Source organism: Poecilia formosa, unplaced genomic scaffold (assembly GCF_000485575.1).
Source record: "Poecilia formosa unplaced genomic scaffold, Poecilia_formosa-5.1.2 Scaffold123, whole genome shotgun sequence".
Lineage (NCBI taxonomy): Eukaryota > Metazoa > Chordata > Actinopteri > Cyprinodontiformes > Poeciliidae > Poecilia > Poecilia formosa.
Window position 1 is genome coordinate 1,084,129 of NW_006800062.1, and position 22,288 is coordinate 1,106,416.

At 37.4% G+C, this 22,288-nt stretch overlaps 1 protein-coding gene across 3 annotated transcripts; it reads left to right on the forward strand.

Annotated features, from left to right (window-relative positions):
* The first annotated feature begins 629 nt into the window (after positions 1-629).
* grhl1 (grainyhead-like transcription factor 1) lies at positions 630-21,364 on the forward strand. Of its 3 annotated transcripts, none has more exons than XM_007561127.2 (16): positions 630-840; positions 3,808-3,997; positions 4,172-4,239; positions 5,384-5,520; positions 6,757-6,992; positions 7,511-7,593; positions 8,760-8,913; positions 9,023-9,134; positions 9,963-10,057; positions 11,916-12,159; positions 13,483-13,610; positions 16,543-16,571; positions 16,672-16,760; positions 18,648-18,733; positions 19,182-19,246; positions 20,199-21,364. In XM_007561127.2, exons 1-16 carry the CDS (start codon positions 821-823, stop codon positions 20,311-20,313), a joined length of 1,851 nt encoding a protein of 616 aa, XP_007561189.1. In that variant the 5' UTR covers positions 630-820; the 3' UTR covers positions 20,314-21,364. The 3 variants fall into 3 exon arrangements, with proteins under 3 accessions (XP_007561189.1, XP_007561190.1, XP_016531450.1); XM_007561128.2 differs by having other exon boundaries at positions 631-840; positions 16,675-16,760; XM_016675964.1 differs by lacking the exon at positions 630-840 and adding an exon at positions 877-1,104.
* The last annotated feature ends 924 nt before the right edge of the window (positions 21,365-22,288 follow it).

Sequence of the window (22,288 nt, forward strand, 5' to 3'; positions counted from 1 at the left end):
CTTTTTTATCTTTCAGCCTACTTCATGTTGCCACTCTGGTTCTGTTTGATTGAACATAATCTGATCTGGGTGTAGCTTTCAGATTTTGAAACAAAAATATGTTTGGTCATAGTTTTTCACAGGTTGGTTTTGATAGCTCAATAATCTGAAAAGTTAACTGAGTCAAAAAGCAAAAGGTTTTTTTCTTTTATCCCAACTTTTTTCATATTTTTCCAAAACTGTGCACAAGAAATGCGTAAATATTACTGTGAAATTGTCTCAATTCCAACAGACATACTAGAAAACAACAAAGAAATATATAAAAAATATAAAATAAAGCAGAATAAATCTTAGTGGGGAAATTCACAGCGATGCAGACCTGATGCTTAACAAACACTAATAAGAACAAATAATTTCAGAACAAATTTAAAAAAACATTAACTTCCAAACTGGCGTTTTAACAATAACTTCCCATATCAACACGACTTGATAACATAAATCACAGTTTTTTAAGAGTATTGTTTAACTGGTTTACCTGTAGTCTCTCACAGCTCCAGGTATAGGCCAAAACAAGAGCCAATCAGCGCCGCAATCGGGGTATTTGACAGCGAGGCCCCGCCCACCTCTGCACCTGTAATCCAATCCGCGGCCTTATCACAGGTAAAACCGGCCTCAGTTCCTCAAAAAAAGCGAGAAAAGCCGACAAAACCCGTTCTCTCAGTAGGGTATACTGTGTTTGTTGCTGCGGCCCTCATCCAGCGGTAGCCGAGGAGTTTTCCAGCCTAAAGAAGACGGGTCGGATTTTCAGTACCAACTCGAAAGTCCAGTTCGACCGACCAAGATGTCACAGGAGCATGACAAGTAAGTTGTCCTGACTCTCCACTCCGGGCCTGCTCAACGACCATGTTGACAGTATTTTCTTCTAAATACCAACTCTTAATATTTTGAGGGATGTTCACAGCATTTTTGCAGATTCGTTCTGGCTTTGTGGATTTTTAAGGATTAATTTCTATCCTGGAGCTCTTGTTTGATTTTTTTTTTTTAATTTCTGGCACTGCTAAGCATCATTTTATTAGGAATAACCATAAATCAGCTTCTCTTTTTTTTTTTTTTTTTTTTCCATGGGTAAGTTTTCCCAATAGTTTGGCTTGCCAGGCGCTGAGATAACTAGAGCTCATAGTTTCCCATGGTGTGACGCGTATTTCACCTGTCATGTTCAAGCCTGTACAGGTGTATCTCCACCTGTCGTGAGAGCAAAAGGCGCCTGTTGGAAAACGTGTTGGATGGGCGGTTTAGTTGGACTCAACTGTATCGGTGGTATTTGCTCAAGAATATGCGATCAGTAACAGAAAGTGGCAGGAGGTTTATCGAGAAAAAAAGGAAAAACAAAAAAAAAAAAAGTGGAATCCTAATTAATTTTAATTCCAATTTTTTATATGTGAGATGGGAAAAAACAGCGCGCTAAAAAAATTGAGAGCACAAAAAAAAAGACACTTTTTAAGGAGTGAAACTGTACACCTGTAAGGCGTTGGCCCCACACAGACAATGTAAGCAAGCAGCGCACTGTCACAAGCTCAGGTGGGTTTTACTACAGAAAACAAATGTTGTGTCATCCCAAAGGCTTGAAACACAAAGAAATAAATGCTCTGCTACCTTTAAGTTAAAAACATGTTTTTTGTCTTTATATACAACTCTAAAAAAATACATCTGACCAGTTTTCTCCACTTAAATCCAAATTGATCTTAGTGGTCTGTTTTACAGAATAACACAATCAGCTACTGGATTACTAATTATTACTCTGATGTGGTGAAAGCTGAATATTTTGTAGATGCTTTTTATAATTAATTGGTTGTGAAGGACAATCAGGAGGTTTATTTCATGATGTGTTTTCTGGGGTTTAAGTAAAATAAGGAGGACCATAAACATTCAGATTTACAGTAAACAGCCAACCTCGGGTCATTGAGCCGTTTCATTTACGTAGCTGCTGAGTCTTCTTTAAAAGTTGCCCTTTATTCAGGTTTTAGTGCTTAGAGGACATTTATTATAAACATTAAAAAATATTTTTTATATAGAAATTCATATCTATTTGATTTGTATTAATTTCTTCACTTTTTTGAAGAAGACGAAGCTGTAAAAGGCTAACAGATTGATTTATAGCTCTTTAAAATGTGGTACAAAATTCTTACATGCCTTTAACAAAACAAAATAAACATTTTCAAACATAATTGATTTATTTATTGTTTCATAACTGATTACCTTTTAATATCTTCATGTATTTCAAACACAAAGCAATCCTGAGTATGAAAGTATGACGTATGGTTTCTAGATGCAGCAGGGTTTTAAAGCAATACCTTGGTCCAAAATACTTGTACCAAACATGATACTTTTATTTCTGTAGTGTAAATGTTAAAGCCAACATAAAAAGGGGACAAGGTCCAGCTGAAACAGTTTCACTCTTCATTTGAATAAGTCTTGAAACTCTCCCAAAAGCCTTAATCTTCAGCGCAATCTGAGGATTATTCCACAAAGAAGGCACAAAAAGGGAAGCAAAGAAAGTTTATTTGTGCTGCAACATTCATACAAAAGGCGATTCAATGTGATTTACAGAAAAATAAATGAAAAATAATAGTAAAATGTAACATTAGGATAAAAAGAAATGGTAAAACTCCTTGTTCCTGGTCTTAAAGTCGTTGAAAGGTCTCTGAAGAAGTGGAAAAAAGTCACTGACGCCAACCGTTTCACCAGAACTCATCATTATTTTTTCAGAAACAGGTTCTGTCACAGTAAAACAACAGAAGCAAAGTGTTGTTGAAGTGCAGGAATGCAGCAGGGTCAGCTGCGTCACCTTCGATCGGCTCGTCCGCCAATGACAATCCCAGCCGCAGAGTCGTCCCACTGGACGAGCCTGTATCGCGTCTTTTCTCTTTTTTTTCTCTGAGCCAAATCTGTGGTGCGATGGCTGAGATTTGTTGCACAACCGTTGCAAAGCCTGAACAACAAGTCCTTCGCATAAATAGCCTCCCTACGGCCGATTTGTCACACTTACAACCTGTTTGTCGGTTTTTACCGAAGCTGTGATTTTTTTTTTTTTTTTTTTTAAGTACCTGTTAGAAGCACTGTGTTAAATGTGACCCTAATTAGCAGCATGGAAAGTTTTCAAAAGAAACATCAACCCTCTAATTACTGATCTGTGCAGATTAAATGGGACCTGTTATTCAACATTCACATTTGGGGCTTTTTTGTGCTTCCATTTGGGTCTTAGCTGCTTCTAAACACAGCCCAAGCATTAAAAAAATGCTCAGCTGTTTTTTAGCAATAAGTTAACTTTTTTTCTGTCTGGAAAATGAGCCATTTTAAAAACCTTCCAAATATAATGTCACAAATCAGCAAGCACTGCCCCTCATGTAGTAACCCCAGCAAAGTCCAGCCCATTACCTAGCAACCCAAGCAAAGATCCAGTGCATTCAGTCAGCTGGTCTTACTGCTGTATGTGCTGTACAATGGCTGCTGGAAAAGACGAGTGTTTTGTTGTTGACTTATTATTTATTTACTTTTCTTTTGGGATAAGTAAAGTATTTTTTTAATTTTAATTACAATTCAGAAACAGCTTGCTGCATTCTTATTTGTTGTGCAGAAGGCTCCACTTCTGCTTTTCAAAGATATACTCAAGTACGCGAGTGTAAAGATTGAGTTGGGGGGCATGACCAGCAGCTGAAAATAGGCAGAACTGACCGGATCTGAGAATGATTTTGTGCAAACAATGTATTGGACATTCTCAGGGAAGCATAGTTGGTCACCTTTAACTAAAATTTCGCCTCTCTTTCGCAGTAAGCGTGCGGTCTTGGTTCTCCAGAACAAACAGGGGTATGGAGGCCAGCGTCGTCCCTTCACCACAGAGGATGAAGCCTGGAAGTCCTTTCTGGAGAACCCGCTGACTGTCGCCACCAAGGCCATGATGAGCATAAACGGAGACGAGGACAGCGCTGCAGCTCTCGGCTTCCTCTACGACTACTATGAGGTAAAACTAAACTTTTTACGGTCTGTTACCGTTTGTACCGACGCCTGACCATTGTGGAACATCTGCCAGGCAGAGCTTGAGTTGGTAACTGATCTAGCTGCTCATATAGGCAGCAGAATGACCCACGTTGTTGGATGTGATGTGGTGAGCGGCTGTGTTTACCTTCGTATGCAGGTGCCCAGGGAGAAGAGAACAATACCCAAGACAGAGTCGCTGGTCTCTGATGTGGATCCAAACAAAAGGTGAGCGGCGGACCTCTCCTAATACCACCCTGTAAGAATAAAAGCACAACAGCAGCCTAAAGTACACATCCCACTTTCTGAGTATTTTAAAAAAAGATATTTGGATCCAATGTTATACACTTATAGCCAAATGGCGTTCTAGCAGATTGATGGCGGCAACAATTAGGTAAATTGTCCCAGAAATTACTGCAATAAACAATAATATTTTTGCCCTCTCAGAAACCAATAAACTGTAATGTTGTAAACAAAATGCAACCAAAACCATATATAAAATGGATTATGATGTCTGTAAACAAAATTACCCTTCAAAATAATTAATCATAAGAATGGAAATCGTTGAGCTCATTAAAATTTATCATGTGATTAATTGATTAAGTGCTTTTTGCGATGTAATCAAAGAACTGATGAGCTTCCAATGATGAACTGATGGCCTGAAAATATACTTTCCTGTTACTAAGCAGAATACATTGCTTCATAAATTACTGCAAGTTGTCCAGCACAGCTGGCCCAGATCATCACACTACCACCACCATGCTAATTGTATAATGTTCTTTTTCCAGATGTAAGAGGTTATACGTCTTCCACTTTTGTCTCATCAGTCCATAGAATATTTTTTCAGATTTTGGGAGGCTGGAAACTCCTGGGAATATTCAGCATTATTCCATATTTTCTGAATCTGTTGATAAGAACTAGAATCTGCTTTGGTTCCATTTCCATAGTGACTAATTGGTGGTAATTGGAAGGACTGCATCGATCAAAGCACCGTAAAAATATAAAACATCCTCTTTAAAGTGTTGCTAGCCCTATATCAACTTTTTTTGCTGGTAAACTGTCTAAAAAAGGTTGTTTAGGATTCTATATTTGTGTTTTTGTGGAGTTTTTGACCTTTTTGTGTAAATTTGTTTAGTTCTGCTTCATTTTGCCATGCCTCAGTTACTGTTGGCTCTACCCAATAGTCACTGAGGGTGGAATTTTTCTAAATTTGTCAGGGGCGGGGTTATGTTTTCACAAGGGCGTTAGTTACACTTTAAGGAAGATACAGGCGTTAAAAATCTATTGCTAAATGTAAGATGCTACATTTCACACAGCGTTATCAGGACAAAGCCCCACAGATACAGTAGAAATCTCCGTTCCTTTGTTGCAGGCACCAGATCCAGGCCAGGCATCCAATAGTTCCTCTGCAGGAAGCTGGTATGGAGAACAGGATCCAGGTCCTCAAAACGCCCGTCAACATTCTTCAGCTGACCCAGGACAAGACAAGGGCTCATTTTCCTTCACCAGGTCTGTTCACACTCATCAGAGGGGATTATGATTCCAGATTCACATCTGGGACATTTTTTTGTACTTCTGATTCTCAGCTGCTTTTAGAAACAGTCCAAGCACTTAAAAAAATTAAAAAAAAAACACTCAGTTTTTGGCAATAAGTTTTTGTTTTTTTTGGTGTCTGGAAAATGAGCCTTTTCAAAAAAAACCTCCTTATTGTTGAGTCACAGTCCTCAGGGAACTGAACCGTTACCTAGCAACCGAAGTGGGGCTCCAGTGCATTTGGTCAGCTGGTTTTGCCGCTGTATGCGGTGTGCAATGGCTGCTGTAAATAGAGGTTGAAGTAACATTCAGAAACGACTTGATGCTTTCGTGTTGTTTGTAAAGGAGGCTCTACTTCTGCTTTTCAATGATTTACAGTTGTATAATTGCATCTGTGTGCAGCTATTTTGTGTAAACGCTGAGTATGGAGCTTATTTAGATTTAAAGTAACAAAAGGCCCTAAAACAGATCATTCTGGAATGAGCACAAAATAGGCAGAACCGACCACCTATCCTAACCTGATCCAGGAAGCATAATAGGTCATCTTATGTTTGCATTCACACCAGCTAAGTTTAGTATGCTTTAATCGAACTCCAGTTCATTTTTCTAGAAAGTCTGGTTCATTTGAGGAGGTGTGAATATGCAATCAAACTCCAATGTGAACCTAAAAAGCGAACTCTCCACCTAAAAACCTCTGTCTGTTCCATTAAAGTGAACTTTGTTGTGGTTCTAGTGAATATGTGGATGCAAGCGAACCAGAGGCTGCTCCAAAAGCAAGAAGCGGACTTTAGCGCATGGCATTCTGGGTAAATTCAACCAAAGCAAACCATCAAGTCAAGGACTAGTGGGAGAAATGGATGGTGATGTTTTGGGGGGGGGGTTAAATCAAACATAAGAGAGAAAGTCTACAGCCACTAAAATCTCCCGCTACCCCATTTTGGTTTACATTTTGTGTAGACAGAAGTCGCTCTCTGGTCTTCTTCAGAGGTTTTTGTGTCGTTTCCTTCAGTAGTCCTTGGTGCAGCGCCACCACAGGCAAGGAGGGGAACAGGTTTTTAATATTCTGGATCGCTTGACTTAGTGTAGTGTGAAAGCAAACCACACCAGCTGAAAATGCAAAATGTTGCAATTTGGTCCTAAATTTTTAATTATGCGTGAAAACGCCACGTAAAGGAAAAAAACGTTCCCGCTAACCCCACTCTGTTCCTCCAGACACCACCGTCACCGTCTCCATCGCCACTGTGCCAAACTACACGCCTGTAAAGACAGAGGTGCCGGCCCACGGCTTCTCTGTCACGGTGCCGAACAACTGCAGCGAAACGGACGGTCACGTTGGCGCCTTCGAGCGCCATCTGGCCCAGACCGTGGTGCAGTGCAACTCCAGCGCCCAGTCCCGCACTCCCCCCGACACCACCTTCTCCGAGAGCTTCAAGGATGGTTCCCAGGAGGCGAGTGTTTCGATTCTCCCCTCCTTCCATGTGCTCCTAATGGTTTCCCTGCTAGCCCCCTCCCTCCTTCCCTCCACCTCTTCATTACTTTCCTCCACTTCCCTCTCCTCTGTCAGATCTCTCCCATCGAACAATGGGATATTCACCTGATCCCAGGGAGCCAGCGGTGGGCTCAACCTTCCCTGGTTTTTATTTGAACATGCCAAAATAGTGGCCAGTGTGTTATTATGTCATTGTCTCACCAACACAATAAAGTGCTGTACTTTTCTCGTACAATAGCCAAAGTCTTTTCAACCTCCTCTTTCTCTATTTTATCCTGGAGGGGAATTACCTCAGAAAAGAGGATCCCAACAAACCCCTCTACATTTCTGTACCAACAGGGAGTTATAAAACAAACAAAAACCCCACTAAATATAGACGAAAAAGAACGGCACAAACAAAATAATGATTGCATATTAAATGGTAGAGCATGTTGTGTGTTTCCTTTGCTTTACTTCTTTCCTCTTTGTGTGTTGCAGATGTTTGCCTTCCCAGGAGATCTCCAGTTACGCATGGCCACCATGACCCCCGATGACTACACTCAGTTTGACACGGCACCGGGGTAAGGCGCTCTGCTTTCGATGACGGATCCACCGATCAGAATTTTGAGCCCAGTTTCAGTTTCATGTGCTGATTTTAGCCAGTTCCACACTGCAGAAACAAAGTCTTACTGCCTGTGTCTGTCTGGTGTACATATCTCAGCACGCTCGAAATAAGACAAAATTAACTTACAAGTAACTTTTCACCAAGATATTCGAGCTTGTTTTAAGTATATAAGTCTTGAATATGTATATATTTTTTTAAAGTACTAATTCCACTAAAATATTTTTTTTAACTTGTAATGTGGAAAAAATAATCTGCCAGTGGAACTAGTACTCTTTCATCAATATTAAAGAATTAAAACAAGTTCCTATATCTTTATAAAAAGTTGCATATAAGTTAGCTGTAAGATAACTTGTATGCATTCTGTGAGAATTTAATTACTTGTATTAGAAGTAGAGGTGATGTCACACTGTGTGTGTCTGAAAGCAGTTATTATTCAACAGGGTTTAGGTCTGCAACTAATGATTATGTTGGTAATCAATTCTGACGTTTAATTAATTAATTGGATTAAAAAATTGGCACAGGGTTTTACTTTAAAATCTTCAAAATGGACATTTAAGTTAGATTTAGCATCATAGTGAGTAGCACTGTTTGTGTGGCTTGCATTTGCTTTTATTCTCTGAAGAATGTAAACACTTCCCATTGCTCTGAGATTTCCTAAAAAACCAAAATCATTAGAAATTAAAGACAAGAGTCTGTATTCTGATCAGCCTTATAGTCTACCAAAACTCTGGCTCTCTGTTCGTCATTTCAAATACCATATTTATGCTAAAGAAGGCTAACATCAGCCCTTTTGAGAGCCTCCTTCCAAAACACGATCTACACAAACAAACCTTCAACAGCTGTGAGCTGAAAGGGTAAGACAGGAGTATGGAAGTGTAAAATAATAGTAATGGGACACAAAGCATCAATAGGCCACTCCCCTTTGGTTCTACAATACCAGCTGTATGTTCTGAACGCGCACACACTTCAGGGATCTTGTTGAATTGGTATTTATCATGAGAATGATCAATAAACATCAGATCAGTCTGAAAGTGGTTCACAAGAAAAGCATAAGTATTCCTGTTTATTGATACCTTTAATCAGCTTTATGTCATGAATGCATCCTGTCATTTCGTCCTCTAGGAGTAACTTTGAGTACTCTCTTGAGGCATCCAAATCTCTGCGTCAGAAGACTGGTGACGGGACGATGACGTACCTCAACAAGGGACAGTTTTACCCCATCACACTCAGGGAGGTTGACAACAAGAGCATTCAGCAACCCATCACAAAAGTCAGGGTAGGAACGATTAAAAAATATACCTGATGTAAAAAAACAAAACTGCAACAGCTGTCTGTGTTATTATTACTGAAATAAATGTTCAAACCCATTAATGTTTGTTTGTCAGAGTGTGGTGATGGTCGTGTTCGGAGAGGAGAAGTGCAGGGATGATCAGCTGAAACACTGGAAGTACTGGCACTCCAGGCAGCACACGGCCAAACAGCGGTGTCTCGACATCGGTAAGATCCCCACCTGCAACTTTGTTGCGCAATAAGGAAGCAAAACATTAATGGTTTAAACTCAACTTGTTTAAAGGACGATCCTGTGTTCTGGTAAACTGAAGTAGAAAAAAATTTAAGTTTATGAAATTTTCCAATCATTTCTTTTCAATCAGCCTCTGTATGCATAGCAGAAAATGCAAATAAAGCAACTCAAAACCAGGAAGTTCTTTTGAGATTTGATTATCTGATAAACTTATCATGAAGTTAGCTGTTAAGACTTTCGAACTTTATTTTTCCAATTCTACCTTTTTATATCTTTGCAGTTTTGGTCATTTTATGTCCTTACTTGCCGACTTCTGTCTGTCCTTCCATGTGTCCTTTGGTCTTTTCTTTCTTGTGCATTTATAACGTCTCTATTTTGTTCTTCTTTGCTTCCTAACCTATTTTCTTCCATTTGTCTTTTTCTTTTTTTCCTTTCCTCGTGCTCTTCCCTTCTTCATATCCCATCCTTCGTTCGTGAATCTCTTCTGTAATTTTGTGTCCTCTTTGTCCTTCCTTCCTTTTTCTATTTAGTGTTTTTTTTTTTTTTTTCATATTTGTTCCATGGTAGATATTGTGAAGAAGAATCTACCATGAAAAGGGAACTTAACCTCAGTGTATTTTATGTTTTAAATTGAGCATACTCTGAAATTTCAGAGTCTGGGACCAACTGACAAACATGTCTATGGCATTATTTGAAATTAACCATCACCAAACTGGATTCAATTCAAGTCATTGCTGAACCTGGCAGCCATTTCCTACCATTTACCTTTTGAGTAATCAATAAACTGATGTCCGATTTTTCAGCCGACTACAAAGAGAGCTTCAACACCATCGGCAACATCGAGGAGATTTCCTACAACGCCATTTCCTTCACGTGGGACACGAACGAGGAAGCCAAAGTAAGACAGTGAGACACTTGAGCACCAAGATTAAAACAACAGTCCTCTAAACCTCTAAAGTTTATGGGTGATAAACTTTAGAGGTTTTGTTGTCCTCCTTGCCCATGGCGGCCATCTTGTTTGACTTTGAAAGAGCAGTCGTTTCATAGGCAGATTTTCACTTTGTAAAATTTTTTGTTTGTTTGTTTTTGCATTATTTAGCTATCTAGAATTTCTTCATCATAAACTCAGCTTTATTGTTGCTCCATAAAAGTTTTCTCTACATGCAACAGTCTGTGCTGACTGACTGATTCCAGACCTATTTATTCAGATTTTATTGATAAACTTATTGGGCCCCCAAAAAGCATCTTGGTTTGGGCCCCCAAAAAGCTAGAAACAGCCCTGGGTGGCAAAAGGCAGCAGTAAACAGACAACAAACCTGCAGCTCATCACCTTTACCTGCTGAAAACACAAAGTCACATGAAGGCTTCGCTTTCTGCAGAGTCCAGGATGTTGACTTGAAGTCCGTTTAAAGGATGTTCATCCTTGTTTGTTTTTGTCACCTTGTGATGTGTTTAACCTCTGCGCTGTCGTGTTGTTTTAAACACGCTTCAGTTGGAGGGTAGCTTTCAGACGAAGACGCGTCTAACTGGACGTCCTAAATGTACGTTTGACGCTGCCTTATGTCTCAGTTTCAGACATGAGAGAGGAGAGCGTTTTGGTTTCTGCTCACTTTCCAATGATGGAAGGTTGACGGTAAAATTCAGGGTTTAGGCATCAAGTTGATAAAGTTGCACTGAAGTAAGTTGAGACGTGCAGGTGTGTGTTTGTGTGGTTTGCCCTCAGGGCGATAATAAAGCATGATACGGGTATTTGTGGTGTATTTGCGAAGGGCAGCCCCTCGTATGCTTTTTGTCTGACTGTTTTGTCTTCATGGGGTTTAATTTCTCCTCCCCTCTGATGTACGTTATCGTTCTTAAACAAAAGTCCCAAAGAATGATGGTGGAGCTTTTAAAACGCACAGTAAAACCAGAAAATGTTTCAAAATACTCTTTGTAGAACAATTTAAAAATAAAATCTTTAATGCTAATAGGAATTGGCATGAATTTGTGTTTTTGCAGACAACATACTGACTGTAATTTTTCTTAAATTATCTGAAAGGCAAGCGCTCTGAGCTCTGCTAAACTCACTGATCCTCTCCATTAGCTGCTTTCAGACCCTCTGTTGTGATTACGGGTTCTGTTTACACAATGAGAACCTGTTTTTAGTAAAAGCATCCGGACAAAGAAGCGGAATTGATATGTTGTTTTCAAATTCACCAGAAGAGGGCAGCACAGAGGAACTGCAGACAGATTTTAATCTTTATTTCTGATACAAAAGGAAAAGTTTTTATTTGGAGCAAAATATTTAACATCTCCAGTAACTATTGATCTAAACCAGCAGTTTCATCCTGGATCTTGCATCTTTCTTTATCTGTAAAAGTGTTCGACCCAGAACTCCTCAAGTGGCAGTTTTAGCTTCACGTGCTTCAAATTCTTTAAAAATTCTCATATTAGGCTCCTTTCCCATCCAGTTTGTAATTTGGTAGTCTAAAGAATAATTAACAGATTACTGTATTGATGAGTGATGCAGAAATGAGTTTTTATATGTTGTTTGAAGAGTTTTTTTTTTTTTTTTTTTTGCTGCAAATGATCAAATGTATACACAAAAAGCTTTTATAAAATTTTAGGCCTTAAAGTAAAATGTCTATTTTTCTTATCCAAAAAAGCTGGCACCTATTTTTTTCTCCAGTTTAACCAGAATAATTAGTTGCATCTCTCCTCCTACAGCTTCTGTCTGTTTCCTGTTTTCTCATCTCTCACACTTCTTCTCTCCACAGATCTTCATCTCCGTCAACTGCCTGAGCACCGACTTCTCCTCTCAGAAGGGGGTGAAGGGTCTTCCTCTGAACCTGCAGATCGACACGTACAGCTACAACAACCGCAGCAACAAGCCCATCCACCGCGCCTTCTGCCAGATCAAAGTCTTCTGCGATAAGGGAGCGGAGAGGAAGATCCGCGATGAGGAGAGGAAGCAGTCCCGCCGGAAAGGGAAAGTCCCGGATCTCAGCCAGAGCCTGGCCTGTGAGTTCAGCTCATTTCTACCAACAAATTCACAGAGAAATCCAGACATGTGGAGAATAAAGGAAATGAGACAAGAATTGTTTCTAAAAGCGCTATAAAATAACTAGAATATTATTGAAAGTGTGTTTTTATTTCAGTAATTGTTCACTAAACAGACTCTTGTCTATTACATGAGACTCTTAAGAGATTATTTCTAAGACAAAATGTTACGTTTTGATCTGCATAAGATGGAGGAAAACTGCTAATTTGACATTTATCCAGCAATCATTGGCTTCGAATTACCATAAAATTGCGCAAATTGGAATAAATTTTGGGCCAATATTGAAACGACTCCATTAAAATTGTTGTTTTGTTTTTTTTATTATTCTGAACACGACACTTCAGGAGCATCTTCACAGGACAAAGGAGAAAAAACACTGGATCCAAATGTGATTTATCTATTTTGGTTGAAAGTTAATAATTTCTAAATATTAATGAAAACGTCCTAAATCCTCTGGCAGATTATTTAATCTATAACAAGATATTTTCCCCATATATGAAGTGAAATAATCTGCCACTGGAACTACCACTTTTTCATTAACATTAAAGAATTAATAACTTAAAACAAGTTCATTGTGTGTTAGTTTTATCTTATTTCAAGTGTACTAAGATATTTGCACTAGAAATGAGACCAAAAATTGTTGGTAAGAGTTTGTGTTTTTGCAGTGTAGTTTTAATTAGACATTTTGAAGTACTTCATGTTTCTTTCTGCTGATGAGTTTTATGGATATGCTGATTTCATTTTACAGCAGTTATTATTATGCTTGATTAGGTCAAAAATGGCCTGATCCCATGAAAAGAGTAAGGTCTTTAGCAATGACTTTTTATTTTACATGCATTTGAAACCCATCAGTCATTTTCAGTCATTTTCCTGATGATTACATGACAACTTTTCAGAAAAAAACACAATTTTGTGTGGGGGGTTTTTAACTTGAATAAATCAGTGTAAATAATATGCTTCCTTTGAAATGCATCCATAGAAATTGTGCAGATACATCAAAATGGCCAGCAGGGGGTGCTCTAACCAAGCACAAATGTTCTTTATTTCTTTGCGCTTTTAAAAATAAATTCAGCTAACAAATGTAAAATATGATATCGGATATAAAACGTACACTATGCAGAATACAATAACATTATATAGAAATATGTGAACAGGACATTTTATGGACATTTAAAGTGTTTTTATTGCTCATGTTTCCAACTATTGGTCAGAAAAGGCAGAAACTTAAAAACTTTGCTCTTATTTTTTGTACTAAAGCACATTTTTCCATCTTTCCCCAACAGTTCCAGATGTTAAAGTTCCCCTCCTTCAGAAGAGAAACGATGTGACCATCTTCAAGACGTTGGGCGACCTTGAGACCCAACCCGTCCTGTTCATTCCTGACATCCACTTCTCCACCTTCCAGCGCCACGTGAGTCCCTCTTCTATACTTCTGTCTTAATCAACAGTGAAATAAACCCGTCCCTCTGGGTGTTTTTTTTATGGTGTTCCCAAACATAAGCACGATTCTGGTGGTCCATAAACAGTTGGTTTGTCCGCCTCCGCCCGCCCCATCTGCCAGCTGGGTCGAGGTGACCCGCCTGCGGCATGTTGGCAGGAACGCAGAGTTCTGCTTTGCAGCTTTGATAGGAGGCCTGCACGATGATGGCAGAGCTTCAGACTGCTTATTCATAAGATGAATCATTCACCAGTGACTCAAAACAAACCACAAGTGAAAAACAAAGTTCCCATCTTAAAAAAAAACCAATGTGCAATGGTAGAGAATAAACGCTCATAAAGGGAAGGAGAGCAGTGCAGCTTTCTTATTGATTTGCAAACAGGTTACCCAGGATGTTCAGCCCTGAGAGGCTGTGGGCATGGATGAGGGGTTTATCAGCTTTCAGCACGTCTTTACCGCGTGCATGGACTCTGAGCTTTGCTTCCAGTAGCCAGAGTGAACCCTTGGTGCAGCACGTACAGCACGATGCGCAGCATGGGTCTGTATGAGAGGATGCACACCTGACCTGCACTCTTGGACTTATTCTGGGATGTATAAAGAGCCTGCAGATTTCTAATAATTAGGTTTTTCTTTTATTAATTACTGACAAATTTGACTTTTTTCTTTAACCATATGCTGCACAGTGATGCACTGCAAAAACACAAAATTTTTACCAGGTAATTTTCGTCTAGTTTATAGTGTAAATACTTTAGTACAAATAAATAACATAAAACTAATTTATAAGTCAATTTTCATCAAGATATAGAAGCTTGTTTTAAGTAAATAATTCCTTAATATTGATGGAAATATAGGAAGGGTGTCTCAATGATCAAAAATGCTACTGGTGATATTAAAAATGTATAAATATTTGTACATTTAAGGATGAGAATGTGAGATTTAAGTCAATGTGGAAATAATTTAAGTTTATTTGGTGTTTGAAGATTTAAATGTTTGTAAGTTGATAAATATGAGATGGTCAGAAAATCATCAGATCTTCTGCCTGCTCCTTTCAAACAGATAAGGTAAAACTGCATGTCATTATAATTCATTTTAATTTAATTTTTTTGTTTTTGTTTTTACTTTTTGTCTGTTCAAATTAAGTAAATAAATGAAAAACTAGAAGTTCCACTTGCATATTATTTCATTTATAACATGGGAAAAATGTCTTGTTATAAGTGAAATAATCAGCTAGTGGCCTGTAGGTCAGGTTTTACTGGATGATAAATTGTCCCAGTTGCAATAAATTATAATATTGTTCTGAGAGTAATATATTGAAAACAGCATAAATATGGAAGACGGATAAACTTTAACTTAAAAAATAACTGTAAATGGAAGATATTCTAATAAAACACCCTCAAAAATAAATAAAAATGGAAATAAGAATCACACACAACCCAAACAATAAGTAAAATTGTTTGTCTCTATTAATAAAATTACCTTTCAAAAAATATTAACAATTAGACTGGAAATTACTGAGTTCATTTTAATTTCTTGGATGACTACTTCTTTCTCTCATTAGAATAAATTTTTTGCATATTTTACCCACTTGTGCTCACAACCCAGCCTGGATAATTAACTAGAAACAATAAACGTTTTACCATGATTGCCCCCTGCTGGTCGTTTTTATTAAGAAAGTCGATCAAAGCTCAAATAAATATTTTCTGTTTTTGTTGTTTACTTTGCTGTAATGGTGGGAAAGGTTGCAGGTATTTTTTGCGCCGCTGATGAGAGGGAACTTGACAAACGGTGTCCAAACATTTGCATCCGATAAGCTGAGTTCATGTCTTTGCTCCCAGAATAGAAAGTTTTTTATCAGCAGTGCCGTCGATCAATGCTAACACACACACACACGTCCACATCCACACACACACGTCCACATCCACACACACACACACATCCACACACACGTCCACATCCACACACACACACACGCAACACAAAGTCACATTATCCAACCCAGCAGTTTTCCAAGAAAAAAAGAGATAATGCTTTATTAATTATTGCTATTTTCAAACCTTTAATAAGAAGTATTTTCACGTTGTCATGTAACAACCACAAACTTTAATGCTTTTCATTGCTATTTCATGTGATGCACCACAAAGTATTTAATAATTGTGAAGTAGGAAGGAAATGACTCAAAGTTTTATCATTTTTCATCTGGAAAAATTTGATTAGTGCGGAGTGCATTTGTATTTCCTTTATGTTGCAGTTCTTATTTTAGCTTTGCGAAACTTTGACTAGGCCGTTCTAACACATTGATATGTTATGACTCTACCACAGCTCTAATCTAAAAGGTTTTCTTCAAGGTTTGTCCTGCATGTAGTTTCATCCATCTTTGTATCAACTCTCTGAAAAAAAGCATCACCGCCATTTTTCATAGTTTTGCATGTCTTGCACTGCAAAAACTCAAAATCTTACCAATTATTTTTGTTTAGTTTCTAATGGAAATATCTTAGCACATTAGAAAGAAAACAAAACTAACTTAAAATTCACTTTTCAGCAAGATATACCAGCTTGTTTTAAATCAACAATACTTAAATATAGATCTAGATAACGAGACATTTTCCTGTTTTAAGTGGAACTAGTACTTCCTGTACCTATATTCCTGAACTATTGACTTGGAAGAAGCTGATTTATGTAAAACCCAGCAGTTTTTATGTCTGCATGCCGGCTGCTTGCTGCTGATGGCGGTAGGGAGTAAATGGGTCAACACATGATTCCGGTGTTTACTTTTCCCTTTGACCAAAGTGACTGATTTAGCTCCATCCATGAAGGGTTACAACAAGTGTTTGCACAGTTAAAAGCACATATAAAACTACCATTATGAATGGACATATTTGAGTAAATATCTTTGTGTTTTCTGCAGGCTTTCCCCGCAGAGGAGGGAGAAGATGGGTACGTTTCCTGATTTCACACTTGATTTCATGTTGAACTCTGTGCCCCTTTGACCTTTTACCCACTAAATCCCGTTTGCTACATGTGTCTGTTCCCAAAGCAGTTCAGGTATGAGGAGATTACCCTTCAGCGATGATGAGTTCGGGTCTCCGCCGAACAAGATGGCGAGAGCAGACGAGCCCAAGAAAGGTACCAGATTAGTGTTTTCCTGTGATGTTTTTCTCTGGGACTAAATTATGAAACTGTTGGCGCATGCAAGTCTTTGTGTGCGTTTGCTGCGGTCAACCTCTGATGTTCCCTCCCTCCACCCCTCTCCTGTGCACGTGTACGCTCTGGGCCATTTGTTTGTTCCAGGTCTTTCAAAACACACACAGGTCTGAGACCTTCAGTGACCCAACAAATATCGCCATCACCCGGTGAACACGCACCAGGAAACAAGCTGGCAACCTTTCCCCTACATTCAGCAGCGCGTAATAAAAATGCAGAAATACATTTTTATGAAACTGAAAAGATTAATCTAGTTTTGTAAATTCAAGTTATCAAGAGATTAGTTTTAAATTGGAGAGAGTAATTGAACTGGTTAGGTAAGAAGATAATCTTTCAAAATAGTATATACAGGTTTAGATCTTCATGAAGAAAAGCAAAATGTGGCTTTTATTTATTTTCTGGACAAATCATTCTATGTATGAAAATAATGATAAAGTACAGATTTTAAAAGATGAAATTACTTTGTTTAGACCTCTCATTAAAATGTGTAAAACCTCCAAAAGGAGATATCCTGCCCTGCAAAAACATGAAGTGTCACCAAGTATCTTTCTCCTAGTTCCCAGTGAAAATATCTCAGTTCACTTTAAATAATGCAAAACTAACTTACAAGTATTTTTTACAGATCCCCACTAACTTTGACTGGAAAAAACTTTTTTCATGCACTAAGTTGAATATCCAACATTATCCTTACACTTTTCTGTATTTGGTGAATGTGATTTTTGCTTTCTTGCCTTTCCTCTGGTCACCAGGGTTTGGAGGCCAAACAGGTTCACTGCAGACTGACAGTCTGGGAGACTCATACAAGTCCTCAGGTCTCCTATTGTTGATTCATTTCAAACAGAAATCTAAAAACAATCAAGTTAAAAAGAAATACATTTGTACAATTGCACAAAGTAATATTTTTAAACAGAAAAAATAAAACTAGTGGCCTTTGAATCTCCAAAAGAACAGACTGTTCTTGAGAGGAACACGATGCTCTGGGCCCGCCCTCGTTCATTTGGGTCTGATGGATGGATGGATGGGTGGATTGATGCTGTTTTAATATCACATACATTCACCTTCTTCATACACAGAAATAAATCATTCTTCATTTTCTTCTGTATTAGTTAATTCATCTTTTTTTTCCTGTCATGTTGTTGTGAAGCATTGTTCCTGCATCTGTTCTCTTGTTTATATAATGACACTAATGGTGCTGCAAATAAATATTTTGTTAGTAACTGATTAATCTATCGATTACACTAATTAATCTGATAAAATAATTGGCACTTTATGAATATTTTCCATTTAGCCCTTTTGGCCTTTCTGTATATGAGAAATGCAATAAAAATAAGCAAATAATTAATCCCATTTTAAAGAAGAAAATAAACATTTTTATTGCCAAAAAGACAATACCGTAACATTCTGTTAGTGCTTGTTTATTTATGAAGTCATTGATTAAATTTTGCATGACCAATTAATAATTAGAATCTAATTATGAGACTTGAGGAGTTCTGGTTAAAATATACTTGCAATGTTTGTTTGTTTGTTTTTTTTATCGTACATGCAAATGTATATATTTTTGTACAATTTAATGACTGAATAGGTTTTTCTTTAACCAAATGGCCTTTTTTAAGCTGTATACTCAAATTAATGATTAATCGGTTACTAAATTAGTTGAACATTACTTCAGTAAACGATTAATCGCTTCAGCCTTGAGCTTAAAACTGTTTATTTTTCAAACTAGTCAATAAAATGTCAAATAAATGCATCCAGTGAACATCCTGCCGCCTTATTTTTAATGTTTCTCTTAATTTTTTTCCGATCTCACAGTTCTGCTGTACGTGCGCAAGGAATCGGACGAGGTGTTTGACGCCCTCATGCTGAAGAATCCCACGCTGCAGGGCCTGGTGGAAGCTGTGAGTGCTTCTCGGTTTGTCTGGCTTGCACTGGACTACATGTTCCTGTGTCATGTTGCTGGTGTAGAGTTTACTCAGAGTAGCCAGAAGCCCAGCACTCACACACGTGCTGGCTGGGAAAACGGACTGGAAAAAGATATGCATGTCGGAACAAACAGTTGAAGTCAGTTTAGATGTTATCAGCGCTAAAGAGGTTATGTAAAGCATTTGAGTTTGAAGGGTTTTCAACCGGTTTAACGCAGGAACGTCTTGTTCTTGAGTTTGTTTGTGTTCTGGTTTTTCTGCATTCTTGAGGTCTGTACATTTGAGGCCCAACAGTCTTACAGAGTGTTTGAGAGTTTAAGGGCCAGAATTGGGTTAAAAAGGTCAAAGTAAGATCAGCACATAATGTGGTTAAAAAAGGATGTGTGTGCAGAATAACGACCTAACACGTTTTCTTCTGAACCAGATTTCAGAGAAGTACGATCTTGCTCTGGATAAGATTGGAAAAGTCTACAAGAGGTGCAAGAAAGGGTGAGTGAATCCCCAAACTACACAAAAAATCAAGAATATAACAATGAATTTGTCTGATGGATAGAAAAATGTTAGTTCATCGTTTTATCATATAACAAACTTACATGTAATTTATTGGGATTTTATCTAACAAAGCAGTCTTTCTGCATGATGGACGGTTAGCAACACATGACACATCATTAAAGGGCAGTTAGTGCATGAATGTGAAGTGGAAACAAATATTATTTTCAACATTTTCACAAATAACATTCTGAAAAGACAGATTTTTTTCAGTGTCTCTACCACTTTTGCGCAGCTACAAACTCACATTTTCCTGTTTTCTTTACATGAAAACTGAGCCTCAATCATATTGGATGGACATCATTTGTGAAAATTGGCTTATTTAATTTATTTATTATACATCACATTACAAGATGCATAACAGTACATTGGTGAAAAAGCAAAAGAAAACTTGTTTGCCTTCAAAATTTTAGTTGAACTCATCCTGGTCACTTTGGCTTAGGTCACTAGAAAGTTACATTTGCAGGCAAATTTCTGCAGTTTAATTTTTTAATATGAATTTTTTGAGGATGATTTTTTTGCTGGTCAATTTAAATAAAATAATCACATATGTAATTGCACATGGTGAATATTCAGTGCTATAAATTCAACTTCTAAAAATAAGTCTGACTCTAATGAAGTTATTTCTTCCATATTCCTATTTCACATCAGGTTAAAAAACAAAAAACAAAAAAAGAGACAACACAAACCCTGAAAACCTTGGCTTTTTATGGTGCATCGCATAAAATCCCAATAAAATACATTGAAATTTGTGGATGTAACTAACAAAATTATTCAAATTTAAAAGGATAATAATACTTTTTGCATTAGAAATGTTACAGTTAATTATCTAGTTACATATTTGCACAGATTGGAAGTGATTAACATATTTCGTTATCTATTTTCTTGCTAGTATTCTGGTCCACATGGACGACAACATCATCAAGCACTACTCCAATGAAGACACCTTCCAGATCACCATGGAGGAGCAGGGCGGCGTGTACAAGCTAACACTCACAGAAATCTGATTCACACGGAGGTGGAAGATGGTTGTAGCTGTCAGGTTTACACTCCTGGCTTTGCAGGGATTATGGACTTGATATAAAACTCCAATAACGTCATGTAAAAAAGAAAATGAAAAGCCCTCAAAGTGGTACATCGAAGCCAGAGCCTTTAAAAGAGAACAATGATGGTTTTAAAAAACATAAGTTAAACATGCCATTTACTGCAAAGCTTTTTCTGTGCATAAAAAACAGCAAATAAGGATATATGTGCATTTGTGTTTTATGAGATTACGAACTGGAGCCTATATATTAGTGCCTACCTTTGTGCAAACTGTTGATGGTTGGAGAACAGTTTGGTAGCTGCTATACCTCAAGCTATACAAGCAGCAGAGTTTTTTTATTCAGAGGTCTTCAATTTAATTATATAAAAAATTAACTTCCCTTTTTTATCTTCATAAAGTCATAGCACTGATGACTAGAGCCTGCAAAGTTGGAAAATTCGCACTCAGAAATGTGTATTATTTACTAAACAGTATGGCAGTATTTCGAATGTCATCAATTCGTAGAATACTGTAAATATTTGTTTGTTTTTTTTAGAGTAGGAGTCAGTTTTTTTTTTCTTTAAATTAGTTTAAATAAGAGGTTTTGTTGAGTATTACATAGTTTGTGTTGATGCTGAATGTCTGTAGATCGGTTCATATCTAGTATCTTTCAAGCAGCCTCTTCCGGCTGTCCTGGCAGTGCAATAATAATCAGGCTCAGGCAAATCCAGAAAATAATCCTCTATTGCCATAAGATACATTCTGATCTTTGTTGTTTTTTTATGGAAATATTGTACATAATATTTGGAAAAGGATCTGTGTAATCCCTTTTTTATATCTTAGTACTTATTGTGTATATATTTATTAAGAATATGGATGTGGGTTCTTCATATATAACCAGTTTTCTATCATTCCTATTGTTGTTCATTAACTTTTTATATGACTTCTCCATTATGACTACTTCAGTATGACCACTGCAATGCGACATGTCGAGGGTGCCACAAAGTGCCCAATAAAAGCTCAACACCATTAAACTGTCTGATTCTTTCTCTGCAGAAATGATCTGATGAAACATTTAAACTTTTACTTTCAGTGCTAGAAAGTACAATTTCCAAATACAAGCCACATACTCTTTCTCATAAATATTTGCACAAATTCAATCTTTTCTTTGTCTGTTATAAAAGCAAAACACCTTGTTTTTAAATATATTCATATGTCTTTGTTAAGAGCAAAGCAGAAATGAGGTCAAATTCCTGCTGCATGTGCACATACTTGGAAATAAAGCTGATTTTCCAAGCCAAAATATGCAGCACTTACAGTTTGTCATGATTATAAAATGATCAACATTATAAAATTATACAAGCTTTATTGGAAGGAACCACAGGCTTTTTTTACATCAATCCACTTTTCTCACTTCTGATGCCGATATCTCAAGTTTTTGATACAGAAAAACATTGAATTGACTTTAAAAATTATTTTTAAAAAAGAAACACAGACATAAATAACTGCACCAGTGAAGCACATTTAAATACACCGAAAGCTTCACAAGCTTGGTCAAGCTTATAAAAACACAACTTTAATTTGTTCAGTCAGTTAGGAGCTTAACAGCCAATGCAAAATAAATAAACTGACAATCAGTTGACTACCTTTGTCAAAGATGTAAAAACTAAACTGCAACTTCTTTCAAAAGGTTCAGAAAGTGAAATTATGAATTATACATTTAATCTAAAATAAATAATAAAGCATGACATTGCTCAGAGTCTGAATCATAGAATTAGACTGAATAGATTTTAATATCTGCACTTAACGTAACATGCAGTTTTTGGACATGGACAGAAAACACACACGTCTTCTAACCGGGAGCCAACAATGCAAACTACCAAACTCCACATATTAACAGAGCCTGGACTCAGTTGGATTTATTTGAGTAACTTTTGTGAAAAAACATACTATTTACT